Source organism: Musa acuminata, chromosome BXJ1-2 (assembly GCF_036884655.1).
Source record: "Musa acuminata AAA Group cultivar baxijiao chromosome BXJ1-2, Cavendish_Baxijiao_AAA, whole genome shotgun sequence".
Taxonomy (NCBI): Eukaryota; Viridiplantae; Streptophyta; class Magnoliopsida; order Zingiberales; family Musaceae; genus Musa; species Musa acuminata.
In genome coordinates, this window is record NC_088328.1 from 31,710,614 (window position 1) to 31,727,836 (window position 17,223).

The window sequence follows — 17,223 nt, forward strand, 5'->3', positions numbered from 1 at the left end:
ACGACAAGAGTCCCAACTCCATCCATACAAATCCACCGGACTCGGAATAGATCCTTTTGTCTTTTACAAGCTGGTAGAGCTTTCATTCTTCTCACTATTCATTCAACACTAACACCCAACCACCCACCCAACCAACCAACATTGGTCTTCGTTCGGCTCACACATTACCAGTTGAGAGAATGCATTAGCGGATATCTAACTAAGACTTGTTGAATTACAAAGATAACTTTGTTATTGTGCTTTTCATGTAACGAAAGACGCATACCAAAAACGATATTGATAACTTAGTCTCTTCGATACCCAAAATAGTTGGATACTCGATGTGGACGAGGAGTGACGAGGGAGAAACGAACCTTTGGTATAGTTAAAAGGAATTCCTAATCACTAGTCGTCAAAGAATGCTTTTTAGTTAGTTAGTTATGATTCAAATCGACATGGTAGATCACATCAACCTACGATGATACGATGGATGAATGCTAAGCATACCGAAGATAATTGAGTCATTTGTTGCTAAAATATAGTTGTTGAATTCAGTCAAAGATGAGGAATTATTATAGCAGTCTAAATCTTGTTCAAAAGGATAGGATAGGATAGGATAGGATAGGATAGAATCCTCATAAGAATTGTTGATGACTTTATAATCCATGATCAAAGTTTTTGACCACAAGTTTCCCTTCCTTTCCTGCCACCCAATTTGGAAGCATCATTCGGAACCCATGCTCATGGCATAAATTAGAAGAAGAAGAAGAAGAAGAAGAAGAAGAAGAAGAAGAAGAAGAAGAAGAAGAAGATGGTTTCTGATGGTTGAACCCCACTTGAAATCAACACATATCTTTCTAACTCTGACAATAATCTAATCAACTCTTGGAATTTTCACAGTAGAAATGATCAAAGAAGACATCAGACACACCCCACCCATTGTTTCCTTGTCATGAGGAGAAGGAGGGGGGAAGGTGGGAGAAGAGAAGGGTTGGCCACCAGATACCATGGACTCTCTCTCTCTCTCTCTCTCTCTCTCTCTCTCTCTCTACCCTTCTTCTTCCCCACCACACAAATCCATGTGCACAACGTTTGGATTTCTAGAAACCTTGAAAGCTTGCATTGAAGTCAAATGACAGAATATAAGATGAGATGGAAGAATCCTAATGGAACTGCAAACCCTCAACTCAAGAGTACACCTACCTACCAAATCCACTGCCTTTCCACACCAACTCACTCGAGTGAGCCCCTCATGGATTTCTTGAGCTCACCACCTCCTCTCATATAAATCGAACACCTCTCCTTCCTCTCCGTATCAAACCCTCTCCCTTTGCTCCTCTCTCTCTTTTCTGCGACACCTGAAACCAAAGTTCCAAGCATGGGCAGGTCTCCGTGTTGCGAGAAGGCTCACACCAACAAAGGAGCCTGGACCAAGGAGGAAGACGAGAAGCTGATCTCTTACATCAAAGCCCATGGCGAAGGTTGCTGGAGATCGCTCCCCAAAGCTGCAGGTAGTTTTCCCGGGAGGCTCGGATTCGATCCTACCGATGTATCCGTGCCATGTTTTGCTCATGGCATCTTCCTGTTCTTGAAGGTTTGCTTAGGTGTGGGAAGAGTTGCAGGCTCAGGTGGATAAACTACCTCCGGCCCGATCTCAAGCGCGGCAACTTCACCGCCGAAGAAGATGAGCTCATCATCGAGCTCCATGGCCTCCTCGGCAACAAGTATGAAGGCGATTGCTGCGAGACTCACTCCACTGTTTGCGTGCACGGCGGTGTTGCTTACCATGTCGGCATTGCCTTGTTGTTTCAGATGGTCTCTGATAGCTGGGAGATTGCCGGGAAGGACCGACAACGAGATCAAGAACTACTGGAACACGCACATCAAGAGGAAGCTCCTCGGCCGAGGTCTCGACCCCCAGACTCACCGGCCCATCACCGCCCTCAAGCAGGAAGAGCGGTCCATGGCTCAAGACTCCTCCGGCGACAGCAGTAGCCGAGACGGGGACGGCGGCCTCGATCTCAACCTTGACCTCTCCATAAGCCTCCCTCGCCACTCTTCTCCGGAGCAGTCCTCTCCTCCACCAGCAGCAACCGCAAGCACAAGCACCATGCGGGCCCTGTGCCTGTGCTGCCATCTCGGCTTCCAAAGCAGCGAGACCTGTAGCTGCCGGCACATCCCACGGCCACTCGGGTTCAGGTTTATCTGGCCATTGGAAGAAGGGCAACGCATAGCTTAGCTGGCAGCTGTATCTGTGCATGTCAAGAAGCTGTTCTGCTGAAGAAGATGAGAGAGAGAGAGAGAGAGAGAGAGAGAGAGAGAGAGAGAGGTGTGAAGGCGATGGTAGTAGGTAGGTTGATGTCTTCGTTGCATTAGATTGAGGGAGAGAAATCTTGTTCTTGTGGCTCTGTCACACATGAGGAGGATTGAGAAGATGTGAAGGTTTACGTATGTAAAAAGATAGGCAATTAATGAGGGAAGAGAAGCTATCAATGATTGATGCCAATGATTGACAACATTTGGGAGATCACCAAAACATTTGTTTATCGAGAGAGTTCCAAAATTCATTCGAAAATAAATTATTTCTCCATCCTTTAAGAAAACATTCCTTTTTCGAGAGTTTCATAAATTTTTGATCGAATAAAAATACACTAAATCTACTTCTAATAATTTTTTTCTCATGAATCCTTGGATTTTTTCGATTGGCTTCATACAAATACAAAATAGTGCTAATTACAATATAAATATATAAAAGTAAAATAAATAATATCAAATAAGTTATATCAATTATTCCTATTAAATTTAATCTTGCTTCTCATTTTGGATATTAGAATAACTTAACTCGTAAAAAGACAATCATTCTAATCCTAAGAATTTATGAATCAAAGATGTCAATAATTTGATAATCTTAATTCAAGAATGAAGAGAGAAAAAAAAACTATACGCTATGAGAAATAATTTCGCCATAAGAATACAATCCTAAAGTTGCTCTACCACTAACAAGTCAACATTTAAGCTTTAGAAATACCCATTTTATATGTATATAAAAAATATTACACTTATTAATCCTCCATCGATTTCGTATTAGGAGTTTGAGTCTCGCTGCTACAAGATGTTCGTTTGCGACTTAGAGATCAAAATTATAACAATGATCAAAATTATAACGATGACATATATTGATATTCCTACAAATATTAATGAGCTAAATCCACGTACAATCGATCCTCGCACAATGGTATAAAAGCCCATGACCGACATCTGGCCAAGAGACGGAAAAAAATGAGGCAACCACTAACTTATTCGACGAGGGGCCACTGTCGAAAACCCCCGACGAGGGCCTTCTATACAGGAGCTCGACCACCCCCGATAAACTCGATCACCTAGGAGACACCTTCTTGGAAGACGGAGTCAGCATCCCGATCGAGAGACGCCTTCCCGAATGACGGAGTGAGCGCTCCGACCGAGAGATGCCATCTCTCATACGGCGCTATCGTATCTCGACTTCCTGACATAGTCGACTTTGGCACTTCTTCCAATTGATCGTAAACTCCCGACATTGATATGTGGATCAAGCCATGCCGACTAATCGGCCACGACGCATCATTTCACTCACAACCATCAACACAGCAGTTTGGTGGCGGAAGCTGCTCTCTCTCTCTCTCTCTCTCTCTCTCTCTTTCTCCACTTTGTGCTCAGCAGTTTGGTGGAAATCATGTCCATGGTGACATCTACTACTACCCAAACGTGAAAAGGACATCATTTCCATCCATGTTTTCCTCCTCCTGCCCACCAATGATTTGAAGTGTCAGACCATCCCAATCTCTTATCCTCCTGATTTCATTCTTGTGCATATCTTTGATGACAATGTTGAATTGACAAAGCTTTGTCAGAGAAAATTCCTCCTTGTTGGGTGGTGGGTGACCAAATCACATGAATAACAAATATATAGTGTCTATTTCTTAATTTCTAGTAGTCCATCGTAAGATTATTCTTTTACGATTCGATAAAAAAATTAAAATTTGAAAATAATATCGAAATAAAATTATGTATACATTGATCCTCTTCCGATAAGGACGATACAATATCGATGTAAATAGTTTACGATAGATTAATATGGACTAGTATCACGTGACGTACAATACATTTAATTTTTCATAATTTTATGTGTGATATATTAAAATACTACATAAGCATGACTCTTCCTCTCCCTATCAATTATCTATGCCAATTTGATGTGTTCAACAGATTCAACAATGTGCATGTCATCTCTTTGATTTCTTTACCTTTTGGATAGCCATTTTATATCGGCTAGTGGATTTGGTAGCTATTGAAAGGATGTGGGGTTGACAATCTAGAAGGTCAAACCTCCCACTCAAATCACTTGCGATGATTTCTATATTTCTTTTTCCTTCAAATTTTTTGTTTAATTGTTGCCCACATAATAGTCCTAATGCTAAATTTCAAATTTGGGATGGAATTCTGGTCAACCCATGTGCTCTTTGTTCTCCTAAGACTCATCCTTCTCCATCATGAATGTTCGTCAAACCACTTGGATTGTGATTGTAAATTTTATATATATATATATATATATATATATATATATATATATATATATATATATATATATATATATATATATATATATATATATATATATATATACATATATATATACATATATACATATATACATATATATATATACATATATACATATATATATACATATATACATATATATATACATATATACATATATATATATATACATATATACATATATATATACATATATACATATATATATATACATATATACATATATATATACATATATACATATATATATATATACATATATACATATATATATACATATATACATATATATATATACATATATACATATATATATACATATATACATATATATATACATATATACATATATATATACATATATACATATATATATACATATATACATATATATATACATATATACATATATATATACATATATACATATATATATACATATATACATATATATATACATATATACATATATATATACATATATACATATATATATACATATATACATATATATATACATATATACATATATATATACATATATACATATATATATACATATATACATATATATATACATATATACATATATATATACATATATACATATATATATATATACATATATACATATATATATACATATATACATATATATATATATACATATATACATATATATATACATATATACATATATATATACATATATACATATATATATACATATATACATATATATATACATATATATATATATATATATATATATATTGACGAGTAGAACCCAATTGAATTGGGCCAATGTTTGGATCAGGCCCATTTAGCAAGCAAATATATTGCTCGTGGGCTTCTTGAATGGATCGAGCTCAAGTCGAACCCAACCTTAAAATGGTGAATGGGCCTAAGCCTAAGTGAAACAACCGTGACCACTACTTAGAGTTCTAATTTATATTGATGCTTTTAAAATTATTGTAATAGCATGAATAAATATTAAGTATGTTTTAGGTGTTATATATTTTTATATTGTTTTTTTTAAGACTCAATTATTGGTAGCACTTAATTTGACCTTTTCTATATTTAAAGAAATATACATATGTTATATTAAAATTGACGAAGACAAACATATTATTTATTTTGCACAATTTGCAAGAATATATATATATATATATATATATATTGTGTGTGAGTGAATAAAAATCTAATTAATCAATAAAAAATAAATTATTTTGCGTTCTGACAAAATTCATGATGAAATAAATAAATGAATAAATAAGCCAACCCTTAACAAGGATCAGAGAAGAACACTAATCTTGATGAGATCAACCCATCTGCTTCCACCGAGCACACACCAAGCGTCCTATTTAGCTCAAAAGCTGGGTATCAATAATGATCATAGACGAACACTAATCTTGATGAGACTCCACCCCAACCCATCGTCTTCCACCGAGCACGACAATCGCCCTATTTAGCTCAAAAGCCGAGTACCAATAATGATCATAGATGAACACTAATCTTGATGAGACCCAACCCCAACCCATCGTCTTCCACCGAGCACAACAATCGCCCTATTTAGCTAAAAAGCCGGGTACCACTAATGATCATAGATGAATACTAATCTTGACGAGACCCAACCCCAACCAATCGTGTTCCACCGAGCACAGCAATCACCCTTTTTAGGTCAAAAGCCAGGTTTCGATGATGATGAACACGAATCTTGATGAGACCCAACCCCAACCCATGTCCTTGAACCGAGCACAAGACATTGGATCGTCCTATTTAGCTCAATCATGGACGAAACCGTCAAGTCTTGGTCGACTAGATTAGAAGTCCCAAAGGAGACGCCTCTCTCTCTCTCTTCTGTCTCTCTTCGCTCTCTCTCTCCACTGTGCTCCGCTCTCAGATCCGGCCGCGGCCATGCGTCCCGGTGCCCGATCTCTGCCGTACCTCTCGGCCGCCTTCCTCCTTTTCCTCCTCGTCGCCTCGGCTTCCGCCTCCGAGTCCGATCACAAGGTACGCTCCTCGATCCCGGCTCTGCTTTGTCGATCCGAACCTTCCGTTCGTCTGGATCTCTTTGCTTCGCCGTGATGCGAGTAGGTCGATCCGTAGCTAGGGTTTGTTCTGTTCTATTTTTTTGATGGCGGTGTAGATCTGGACTTGGATTCTACTAGTGATTGCCGGTTCCTCTTACCCATCACATATGGCAGAAGTTCCAGCGTGCAACGGTGCTGGCGTGCTATTTTCTTGCTGAATCTGAAGCAGTTTTTGGATGTTGAGATCCAGTTGGAATCTTAGTACTCCATTTACTTTTCTTGAATTGATTCCGATTAGGGTGCGAAAAGGTTGGTTTAGTGATGATCGGAAGTGCCAGACGCCCTTCGTGGCACGAATTCAAATTAGTGTTTGCAGCATGTACACCTCCCAATATGCTTGCATGTCTGATAGGATGTCCTCTTTTCCCTTTGTTTGTCTTTAGGGTTAATTTGAGTGTCTAGTGAAGATTCACTGGAGAGGATCGAGTGCCTTTGACGGAGTCACCTGTTGTCCACCTTGCCATGATTCACCAGAAGATACTGAATAGCGCAATTCTGGTTGCATATTATGGATTTCATATTGGTCAATGGCTTGCATTCACTGAATACTTGATCATAGATCCCGTGGCGATGATCTCAACAAGTCAAAATGTGATTTACTGTCTACCTTTCCATCTTTTCACACTATAGATTATATATGCCTACCTTAGTTTTACGATGGAATCATTAGTGTCTTGCACGTGACATGTGCTTGAGCAATCTTGTGGATGATTTGACAAAAGTGGAAGCTGTACGGACAACATAATTCTTTCAACTATTTGGTACTAGTAACATGGTTTCTTTCTCATCATTGAGCATTATTGAGGGCAGGATCACTAGTAACTCCGGAGCTTTCAAGGTCCATCTTACTATTTCTAGCAAAATCTTCCCATGTTTTCTTCTGCCTATATTGGCCCCACTGAGCGGAATTATTTCGTGCAACTTTTGCATTTATAGGTTGCATATTTCAAATTGTTTTTCCTTATTTTATCATAAATTAATAATGATTTAGTTACAGGATGGCATGGAATCATTTTAGATTCTTTTTCTTCGTAACTCCACATTTCCAATCTCAATATCTTCTTCTTTTCAACTGATTTCTCAAACTGACGAATCCTTGACTGATAAATCACAGTTTGTTTTCGTAACTCTCACAACATTGCTTTTCAATTGAGGGACACATGATGATCATATAACTTCTTGTATGCCCCACTTCACTTCAACTAGTCTTCTCTGACTGTAGGAACTGTCTTAATTCTTCTCTTCCTATTGAATAATATATTGTAGGCAATTAAATTTAAGTTGCAATCCATATTTGAATCTTAGTCTTGGCTTAGAACATCCTTAGATCACCCCTATATCTTTGTTTAAGGCTTGTCCTAGTTTGTAATTAATTATAAAAATGTCTAGTAATATTCTGAATATGTTTATTGTTTTCAATTCAAAATGGTTAGTATAGGCTAATTTTTAATGCTATTCTATTTAAACTGGAGATTCTCTAGTCTCTTTCTATTTATACTGATGACTACTCTAAGATATGTTGGATAAATGATGCATCTCTAGTTTGATTTTCTACCTCTGGTCTGATAAATCAGACAAAGGAAGGCTCTACCTTTGTCTATTTTTAAATATTTCCGAGAAGATAAAATATTATTACTACATGGTCCTTTATTTTATAAATAAAAAGTGATTTATTTTTTCCAAGTACAACTGTTAGGCTGAATAATTTCTTGTTTTTATATCTCTATGAAAATATGCCGGGAAAGTTATCTTTCTCTTTATCATGGGTTTCGTATCTGTTGTCAATTCGCTTGCAGTACCAAGCTGAAGACCCTGTTACACTATGGGTAAACAAGGTTGGCCCTTACAATAACCCTCAAGAGACATATAACTATTATAGCCTTCCATTCTGTCAGCCATCTGAGAACCCTGCGCATAAGTGGAGTGGTCTGGGGGAGGTCCTAGGTGGAAATGAACTGATTGACAGCCAGATCCCAATAAAATTTCAAAGTATGCAATTTTCTTTACCAAATGTTTTGTGTTTATTGAGTTAATTGCGATGCGGGCACAATTTAGGTCCATTGAGGACCTCATCATCAGTTCCTCATTTAAACTACTGTAAATTGATATGTCAGGGAATGTTGACAAAGGTTCCATATGTACAATTGAACTTGATGCCACAAAAGTGAAGCAATTCATCGATGCCATAGATAACTCTTATTGGTTTGAATTCTTCATAGGTAAGTTAAATAATGAGGTCTTTTTGACTTTATCTGATTCTTTAACCCAGACTTGGGGTGATATTCTGTTTTCTTCTTATATGTGCTTATTATGCTTGATTGTTTACCCTTGACCTAATTCTTCTCATTCTTCATTGTTTGGGGCCGTGATCTAGATGACCTGCCTTTGTGGGGTATGTTCCTCCCTATCATTCTTGCCTCCTATTTGCTTCTGATCTTTGATGTGATTTCTTATGTATAATATTTTTTCTTTGAATTAGGCTTTGTTGGAGAGACTGACAAAAACAACAAAGATAAACATTATCTTTTCACACATAAAGATATTGTCATCCAACATAAGGGATATCAGGTAGGTTGTCTATTGGAGCTTTACGGTCACAATACCACAAAAGAACTTTTTTGGTCTACTTGTGTCATAATCATTACTGGTCCATTTTTTCATTGTTCCTTTCTTGCAGATTATTCATGTCAATCTCACTCAAGCAAGTCCTAAACTTTTGGAGGTGGGAAAAAAATTAGATATGACATATTCGGTCAAATGGCTGCCAACAAATGTAACATTTGCCCGCCGTTTTGAGGTTTACTTGGATTACCCTTTTTTTGAGCACCAGGTAATGCAGTTCTGGGTTATTTATCATGTTTTCCTTTTTCTTACCACGTATGTTTTTTTTAAAATAAAATTGTTATACCAAGGCATATTTACTGTATTGATCAGTATATACTTGTTTTATTGATCACTATGTACTTGTTTTATAAGATTCTAGAATTCAAAACCTTGCTGGTGATAATTATTGACAATTTTTATCCATGAAAATGCTTCTTGCGTATGATTGCAATATTGCATCTGTTACACAGATTCACTGGTTTTCTATCTTCAATTCTTTCATGATGGTTATTTTCCTCACTGGCCTGGTATCTATGATATTGATGAGAACTCTCCGAAATGATTATGCAAAATATGCTCGTGAAGATGATGATCTTGAGACTCTGGTAATTACTTGCTGCCATTTTTAGTATTTCTTGTAACATGCATATTTGTCATGATTCTATCATCCAACTTGGATCTTTTTATTTTTTTTATATTTTTTATCAGGAAAGAGATGTGAGTGAAGAATCTGGATGGAAACTTGTTCATGGGGATGTCTTCCGACCTCCTCGCAGTTTGGTTCTTCTTTCAACTCTTGTTGGTACTGGTGCACAATTGGCAATGCTTGTTCTCCTAGTGATCGTGTTGGCAATTGTCGGAACATTATACATTGGGTATGTATAGACTCAGCTTTGAAACTGCTGGTTGATTACAGTACCAACTTTATTGCTGGTTCTCTAGGCATTTTTATTAGATTTATGATTGCACGATTGGCCAAGTAAACAATTCACTGTATTTCTCGTTGTTTCAGTATCAGGATCGTCATATCTTCATTTATATTTGATTACCTGCAGAATATCTTTGGTGTCACAACGTGCTGCATGAAATATGCTCATGGTGTTTATTATCTTTTAGTCTTTGTTTTTGTATCTTGCAGGTAGGCTTAGATATTAGTTGACCCATTTCCGTGTCTTCCACCTTCAATATTGATTACTATGGACATAATATGGTTATTTCTCTGTTAACATGTATCTCTAATTATTTGTTCTAACATTTTGTTTTATAAGCAGTTTATTTTTTCTTAAGTCTTTCAGATCTGGATTGTAAGTTTTTCTCTTACTACCAATTTTTTCTTGTTGGGCAGGCGAGGATCTATCATTACAACTTTCATAGTGTGCTATGCTCTTACCTCATTCATTGCTGGCTATGTTAGTGGTGGACTTTACTCACGTAATGGTGGTATGGTTCCTCTCAAGTGACCATCTTTCTTTTTAGTTTTCTTAGAAATATGCATTGACTTTAGTAATGTAGTTTCTATTCAAATCAAGAAGCTTTGTGGTACAGATCCAGATGCACACTTGCGTGTGCGCACACACACATATCCCTAAATGAAATTGGGATTTTTAGTTTCAATGTCTAATCATTTATCTAAATAGATATTCTTGTTTATTGGCAGGTAAAAATTGGATAAAGGCAATGATTGTCACAGCATCATTGTTTCCATTTATGTGCTTTGCAATTGGCTTCGTACTTAACACAATTGCTATATTCTATGGATCACTAGCGGCTATTCCATTCGGGACAATGATGGTTGTGTTTGTATTGTGGGCTTTCATCTCATTTCCTCTAGCACTTCTAGGCACTGTTGTTGGTAGGAACTGGAGTGGTTCGCCAAACAATCCATGCCGTGTGAAGACCATTCCTCGTCCTATCCCTGAGAAGAAATGGTATCTTACACCTTTTGTTGTCTCACTTATGGGAGGACTGCTTCCATTTGGTAGCATATTCATTGAGATGTATTTTGTCTTCACATCATTCTGGAATTACAAGGTAAACTACATCATTTTTGTATGAATTACACTGACCATAGTTACAAGTTAGTAGTTTTTTTCTAATTAATTTTTGCCCTTAAAAATTTTAATCTTGCCTGTTGTTTGAATGAATCTGGTATTTTGTCCAGTTGAAATGTTATGAGGCATCTAAATTTTGCTATCTCAGTGATGTGCATGTGCAGATACAAAAGATACTGACCACCTGGTTAATCATTTTGGGCAGGTCTATTATGTGTATGGCTTTATGCTACTGGTCTTCTTGATCCTCATAATTGTCACCATTTGTGTGACTATAGTGGGAACATATTTCTTGCTAAATGCTGAGAACTATCACTGGCAGTGGACTTCATTCTTTTCTGCTGCTTCAACTGCTGTTTATGTGTACCTTTACTCTATATATTACTACCACGTGAAGACCAAGATGTCAGGCTTTTTCCAGACTAGCTTCTACTTTGGCTACACTCTAATGTTTTGTTTGGGTTTAGGAATTCTTTGTGGTAAGTTGGTCCAAACTCCAATCTTCAAATTGTGCTCATGTATCTTCTGCATTGCTGTTTTTATGACTGCTGTTCAAAATTCAGGTGCTGTGGGTTATCTTGGCTCTACTTTATTTGTGAGAAGAATCTACAGAAACATAAAATGCGACTAGCCACAAGCACAACCTGAAGGCTTATATCATGTGCTGGGTTATGAAATTTTGAATTAGCGGAACTTAGGGGTGAAAGGTGGATTGATGAAAAATCTGGTGGTAATTGTTGAAATTGTATGGGAGGGATGCACTACCTTCTTTTTTTAACTTTCTTTCACGGTTGTTTCTGTTTTGTTATGGACTTAGCAGGATGTTTTGCAATTTTCTTTTCCCATTGTTTCACTCGACAGCCTCCCAGTGTACTCAGCCTAGTCAACAAATAACTTAATCTACTTTGTAGAACACACAGCAACTTCTTTATCATGTTTACATGACTTTAGTTGCAAAGCAGGACCGTCCAGTAGTTATGGGCACTGCATGTCCCCATTGCAGCTCATAATAACACTAGGATACTTTAATTTTTCTCTAACACAATACCAAGATTATACGATCGATCTACTTCATGGTGGAAGTTATGCCTATTATAATATTGAATGTTTTAGCAGTCCTAGTGATTACAACATTTTTGCTTATCGGTATCTGGTTAAATCATACAAGTGGTTGCTATCTATTTCATAGTGGTCATGGTGTGTGCTTTTAAGCTAGAAAATTTTCAATCCCTGTTTCTTTCGGCTATTAGAACATTGTGTACATTGATGTTTGTATATTCATTTGGTTTATAAAGTATTGGCAGCTTGTATCTTCAGTCTGAAACATTCACATATATTATTTCCTCCTATGAACAATTATCATCTGTTGAATTAGGTTATGGCTAAAAGGAGCCCCATCATTTTGAATAGGTAAATAGATTGTACTGTGCGTCTAGTCTCAGGTATCTATAGTTGTTTACTGCCCGTCTATTTTTTGGAGCAATAACAATTCTTCAATCAAGCCATTGAATTCTTGCCTATTAGTCTACAAATTAGCATGTGTTATTTCTTTTACTTTAAGAACTGTTTGACATGGTTTAGTAGAAATCTATCTCACATGCTCTTTATGTTACATTAATAAATAATGTTCTTTTAATTTATTTCTATTTGTGAAGATGACCTTTTTGTCCCCCGTGCAATTTTCCTCTTATCCCCATTGTTTCTCCCTTTTTTTTTTCCTCCTCTTTTTTGTATGTCTTGATGCGCTTCGACATTTGTATCTGTGCTTCGTTCTACGTAACTCCTAAATGTTGCTACAACAACCGTTCAAATAACTTAAAGAGTTTTAAGGTCTATGATGCATCATTATCCGCATGCACGTCGCATGGCGCATGCAACAAGTAATATGAATTCACAAGAATGTTGCCAAATCACAATAATTATGAGATCGATGGAGTTCACGATTAAGATCATTTGATAAAGAAGATAATTCTCATAACAAACCTTTGATGTGATCCAAAACATGTGCGCGCCACTTCGGTGTCACTCGCAGATTTCCAAGCATACGTTGACGTGCCTGATGTCTTTTGATGTACTGAACCCTCGCAAATGAACCCTCGAAGTATACCCACAAGACTTCCACCGATAAAGCTTAATGGGCCCGATCTTCTCTACAGATGGGCCCGACAACGTCACAAATCAGGGCGGTTATCACTCCCGCCCTCTCCTCCTCCGACCGTTTTCCGATTAGGGTTGCGCTACCCGCTCTCCCTGTCTCTCGCCTTCCGCCATTGATGGTGGCCACTCACCAACCCGCTTGGCTGCTTCTTCCCTTCGCCAGAGCTGTAGCACCCCATGAAGTTTCATCGAATAGCCTGGCCGATCTCTAGCTTTCCACGCTGCTGGTCGGTCTCTATTCGTAGTTGTCGATCAGTAGCCAAGGACCTCTCCTGATGGACCCGTGGAGTCAAGCGACGCCGAGGAGTCTGTCACGAGGAGCAGAGGCTCTCTCGGTCTAAACGCGTGGAAGAGGGCGAAGATGGAGCCGGATCTGCAGACGCTCGGCGAACCAAATCAACCCGTTCTGAAGGTCAAATGTTGGCCCATGCTAGCCGGCGTAGGGACATGAGAACTGGCACAAACGGTCTTGTACAGTGCCAAAAAAGGTATCAGCAATCCTTGTTCTTGTACATGTATGTTTATATCAGCACTGCTTAACTTTGGTTTTTATCTTTTGCAAGAGTGCCATGGCCTTTTAACTATTCTGATATTGTTACTTGAATGACTCACATTAGCCTTTTGAGGCCCTATCTGATGATGAAAGGATAGATTTTGCTGTTTTTCCATCGCATCAAAGGGACCTCACAAGAACCGCATAGCTGCTTTGGCAATAGCTTTGGAGCAAGTAGATATACCTTAACATTAAGCTTATATTTAGTAAGTTGGGATAAATGCTCAAGCCTTAGCCTCTGATTGCGTAGAGTAAATTGCAGATTGGTAACTGGGGTTACAGACAACCATCTCTTAATCTGGAATCCTTGGACTTTTAAATTGAGAAATATCCATATATGGAATGGCAACTTTTTTGTTCAATTTAGATGCACTACCTTCAGCTGGCAAACATTTTGCATCCTGAAGATGTTTTGAACTAGTCAGGATTTACTCTAGGTGATCACTATAGTTGAAGATATTTGAAGGAGATGATGTGTCAGGAGGACATGAAAGGAAATTTCTTGTATACATTGTGTTTCTTTATCATAATTGAAATTGCCCAGAGAAAGCATATTTCAAGGTTGGAAAAGTGGAAGGAAACTTGTATGGAAGTAAATGATGCTAGATTTAGCTTTCTGCAGCAGCCCAAGGAAATAGAAATCTAAATGAAGAATGAATGGAGGAAATTTGTGTAAAATTGTAAATGTTTTTGGCTTTTATCACCATGAAGAAAATTAAAAAGGCAACAATTACCCATGAGAGGAACAAAGCACAAATATTTAACATCCAGTTTAAATGCAATATTGTCATGTCAAATGAACTAATACTTGCTTAGATCTTGCCTCCGGAGAACATTCAGAACAATTATGCAGTCACCATGGAGGAAAAAAATGATGGGTTAACACACTATTTGGTTCTTTGATATATAGAAGAAGATTTGATTGGCTTCGATACCACTTGAAAATTATCTACTGTTTTGTATGTGCGGATGGTGGCTGATGCATTGCAATCATTTAATTGTGTTCTTTTTTGTTGTCTTTTGTCTAGGTTATGCTTGATTTTCAAGCAGCAGAAAGACAGAGGCTCCAGGAACCAGCTTCTGACATTGGTTTGGAACCCATATGTGCCATGGTTTGTGGTGTTTTCACTTCTCATCTAGTTTTTCTTAATTTGTTATATCATAATTTGATGTATCATGTATTTTGTTTGGTACCATATCAACAACCTCCGGTGCCATGAGCTCTCGATGGACCTCAGTAACAGCATAATGGATGCTCTTCCACAAAACTATGTGGAGCAGGTTACCCTGAGTAATTATGCATACTTTTCTTCAAAAATTTATTAGTGTGTTTTCAGAAGGATAGTCTAGGTACTTAGTTTCACACATGATTTATTCTAATTGTTAATCTACCTGTTCATTGGATGATATGCACCTTTGATGCCATAAGCATGAATACAGCTATTTCACATAATTCATTTGTTCTATAAAAGTGTTTCGTGCTCTTTTAGTCACCAAATAGATGTTCATTTGATAAATTTTATTTGTAAATGTGAGTTTTTCCTTCCGTTTAAAGGTGTGCTCACATTGTTGCCCGCCTTCTTTTGGCATGACCTTATCTTTTTTACTCGGCATAAGCACTAAGTGCTAAAAGTTATCACAACCAGGGTTGCTTTGCTGACTGGCATGATCAAGACATATTGTGTCAAAAAAAAAATGTTAGCACTATGAATTGTGCTAGAAGTGTTGACATGTCACATATCGATTGGTTATTCATTAGCCAGTTCTGATTAGTACGGGGCCACAAAAACTGGTGAAGGATACAATCATGCCACGTTAGAAAGGTATTGTTGTGTGCCTATGCCACAGTGAGCTGGTTCTTGATTACAAAAACCACTCAAAATGAATTTAGCTTGGAGATCTTTTCTCAAATATTATGTAAGATCATGTGTCTGTAGGGAAGTTTTCTTCATTAAGATCGCCAAGGCAAGGCATCTTCACCACTAGTGCTACTCTTTTAAGTGTTGACATGTCACATATCTACCATCATAGGTGTCTAAATATTTGGATCAAAAAAAAAAAATTGATATTTACGAATCATCTTCACTTATCGAGAAAAATTTTAAAAACAAAGTGCAAAAATTGTCAGCAGAAGCCATAAGGGTATCACATTTTCATCATCATTTATTCTCTTCTGCAGGAGCAAGGATAGGTAATTTCTCCTATGTTACTGTATTACATTTTAGAATATGCAGTTTCAGGATGTTGGGAAGAGATTAAATGTACTCTTGTTTCTGTGACTTTAGGCATTTCTCTCATGACTAAGAGAGGTTGTTTAGACGAAGATTTGAAGATGATTGCTGAATTTCTTCTAAGGTCCGCTGAAATAGCAAGTTTTGCACCGAGGTTGTATGGGAAGTTACGGGAGTTTCCTGAGGACCTTGAGAACAATATGTTTGAGTCCTTTTCATCACAGTTTGCAATGCCAGGATTTGTTATACAGTAATCAAAGGCAGTTTGTAGATGATACTGATTATCTTATATGTTTATGAAATCATCTTATTGGTTTCAGCTCTGTGACTAATGTTACAACTTTTGCAGGCCATTGACCGGGCAAGGTTAAGAACTTTGATGATCGAATTTTATCGATCGGGAATAGTTTTAAATAAAACAGTGTTTGAATTTGCGACACTCCAATCTCTCTGTTTGTCGATCACCACAGTTGTGTTCAAGCATTTGTCCTGGCAGTTAAAATTGATTGATTGTAAAGTGTGTAGTTCAGAATTTTATCAATCGGGAATAGTTTTAAATAAAACAGTGTATGAATTTGTGATGCTCCAATCTCTCTGTTTGTTGATCACCACACTTGTGTTCAAGCATTTGTCCTGGCAGTTAAAATTGATTGATTGTAAAGTGTGTAGTTCAGAATTTTATCAATCGGGAATAGTTTTAAATAAAACAGTGTATGAATTTGCGATGCTCCAATCTCTCTGTTTGTTGATCACCAAACTAGTGTTCAAGTATTTGTCCTGGCAGTTAAAGTTGATTGATTGTGAAGTGTGTAGTTTAGAATTTTATCAATCTGGAATAGTCTTAAATAAAACAGTGTATGAATTTGTAACACTCCAATCTATTTGTGTGTTGATCACCACACTTGTTGTCAAGCATTTGTCTTGTTAAGTTGATTGATTGTAAAGTGTGTAGTTTA

At 37.2% G+C, this 17,223-nt stretch overlaps 2 protein-coding genes and 1 long non-coding RNA gene across 4 annotated transcripts; all 3 read left to right on the forward strand.

Moving 5' to 3' along the window:
* The first annotated feature begins 1,010 nt into the window (after positions 1-1,010).
* On the forward strand, positions 1,011-2,360 carry LOC135610130 (myb-related protein 308-like). Its single transcript, XM_065104229.1, has 3 exons — positions 1,011-1,490; positions 1,574-1,703; positions 1,792-2,360. Exons 1-3 carry the CDS (start codon positions 1,358-1,360, stop codon positions 2,216-2,218), a joined length of 690 nt encoding a protein of 229 aa, XP_064960301.1. The 5' UTR covers positions 1,011-1,357; the 3' UTR covers positions 2,219-2,360.
* A 4,028-nt stretch (positions 2,361-6,388) lies between these two features.
* Positions 6,389-12,241, forward strand: LOC135610133 (transmembrane 9 superfamily member 1-like). Its single transcript, XM_065104242.1, has 12 exons — positions 6,389-6,591; positions 8,468-8,660; positions 8,786-8,890; positions 9,046-9,063; positions 9,151-9,239; positions 9,349-9,501; positions 9,746-9,880; positions 9,984-10,150; positions 10,621-10,715; positions 10,933-11,306; positions 11,532-11,805; positions 11,890-12,241. The coding sequence occupies exons 1-12, from the start codon at positions 6,496-6,498 to the stop codon at positions 11,955-11,957; spliced, it is 1,767 nt and encodes a 588-aa protein (XP_064960314.1). The 5' UTR covers positions 6,389-6,495; the 3' UTR covers positions 11,958-12,241.
* Positions 12,242-13,361: 1,120 nt separating this feature from the next.
* LOC135610136 (uncharacterized) lies at positions 13,362-16,856 on the forward strand. Of its 2 annotated transcripts, XR_010486047.1 has the most exons (3): positions 13,451-13,971; positions 15,065-15,317; positions 16,322-16,856. It is a non-coding gene; the product is annotated as an uncharacterized LOC135610136 (long non-coding RNA). The 2 variants fall into 2 exon arrangements; XR_010486046.1 differs by having other exon boundaries at positions 13,362-13,971; positions 15,065-16,856.
* Positions 16,857-17,223: the final 367 nt, after the last annotated feature.

What these genes read in the sequence shown, in the direction of transcription:
- LOC135610133 (XM_065104242.1), top strand. Translation starts at nt 6,496, where the DNA reads ATGCGTCCCGGTGCCCGATCTCTGCCGTACCTCTCGGCCGCCTTCCTC. An exon ending in GATCCCAATAAAATTTCAAA is followed by an intron (nt 8,661 to 8,785) that starts GTATGCAATTTT and finishes TTGATATGTCAG; the next exon opens with GGAATGTTGACAAAGGTTCC. An exon ending in GGGTTTAGGAATTCTTTGTG is followed by an intron (nt 11,806 to 11,889) that starts GTAAGTTGGTCC and finishes TTCAAAATTCAG; the next exon opens with GTGCTGTGGGTTATCTTGGC.
- LOC135610130 (XM_065104229.1), top strand. Translation starts at nt 1,358, where the DNA reads ATGGGCAGGTCTCCGTGTTGCGAGAAGGCTCACACCAACAAAGGAGCC. An exon ending in ATCGCTCCCCAAAGCTGCAG is followed by an intron (nt 1,491 to 1,573) that starts GTAGTTTTCCCG and finishes CTGTTCTTGAAG; the next exon opens with GTTTGCTTAGGTGTGGGAAG. An exon ending in CATGGCCTCCTCGGCAACAA is followed by an intron (nt 1,704 to 1,791) that starts GTATGAAGGCGA and finishes TTGTTGTTTCAG; the next exon opens with ATGGTCTCTGATAGCTGGGA.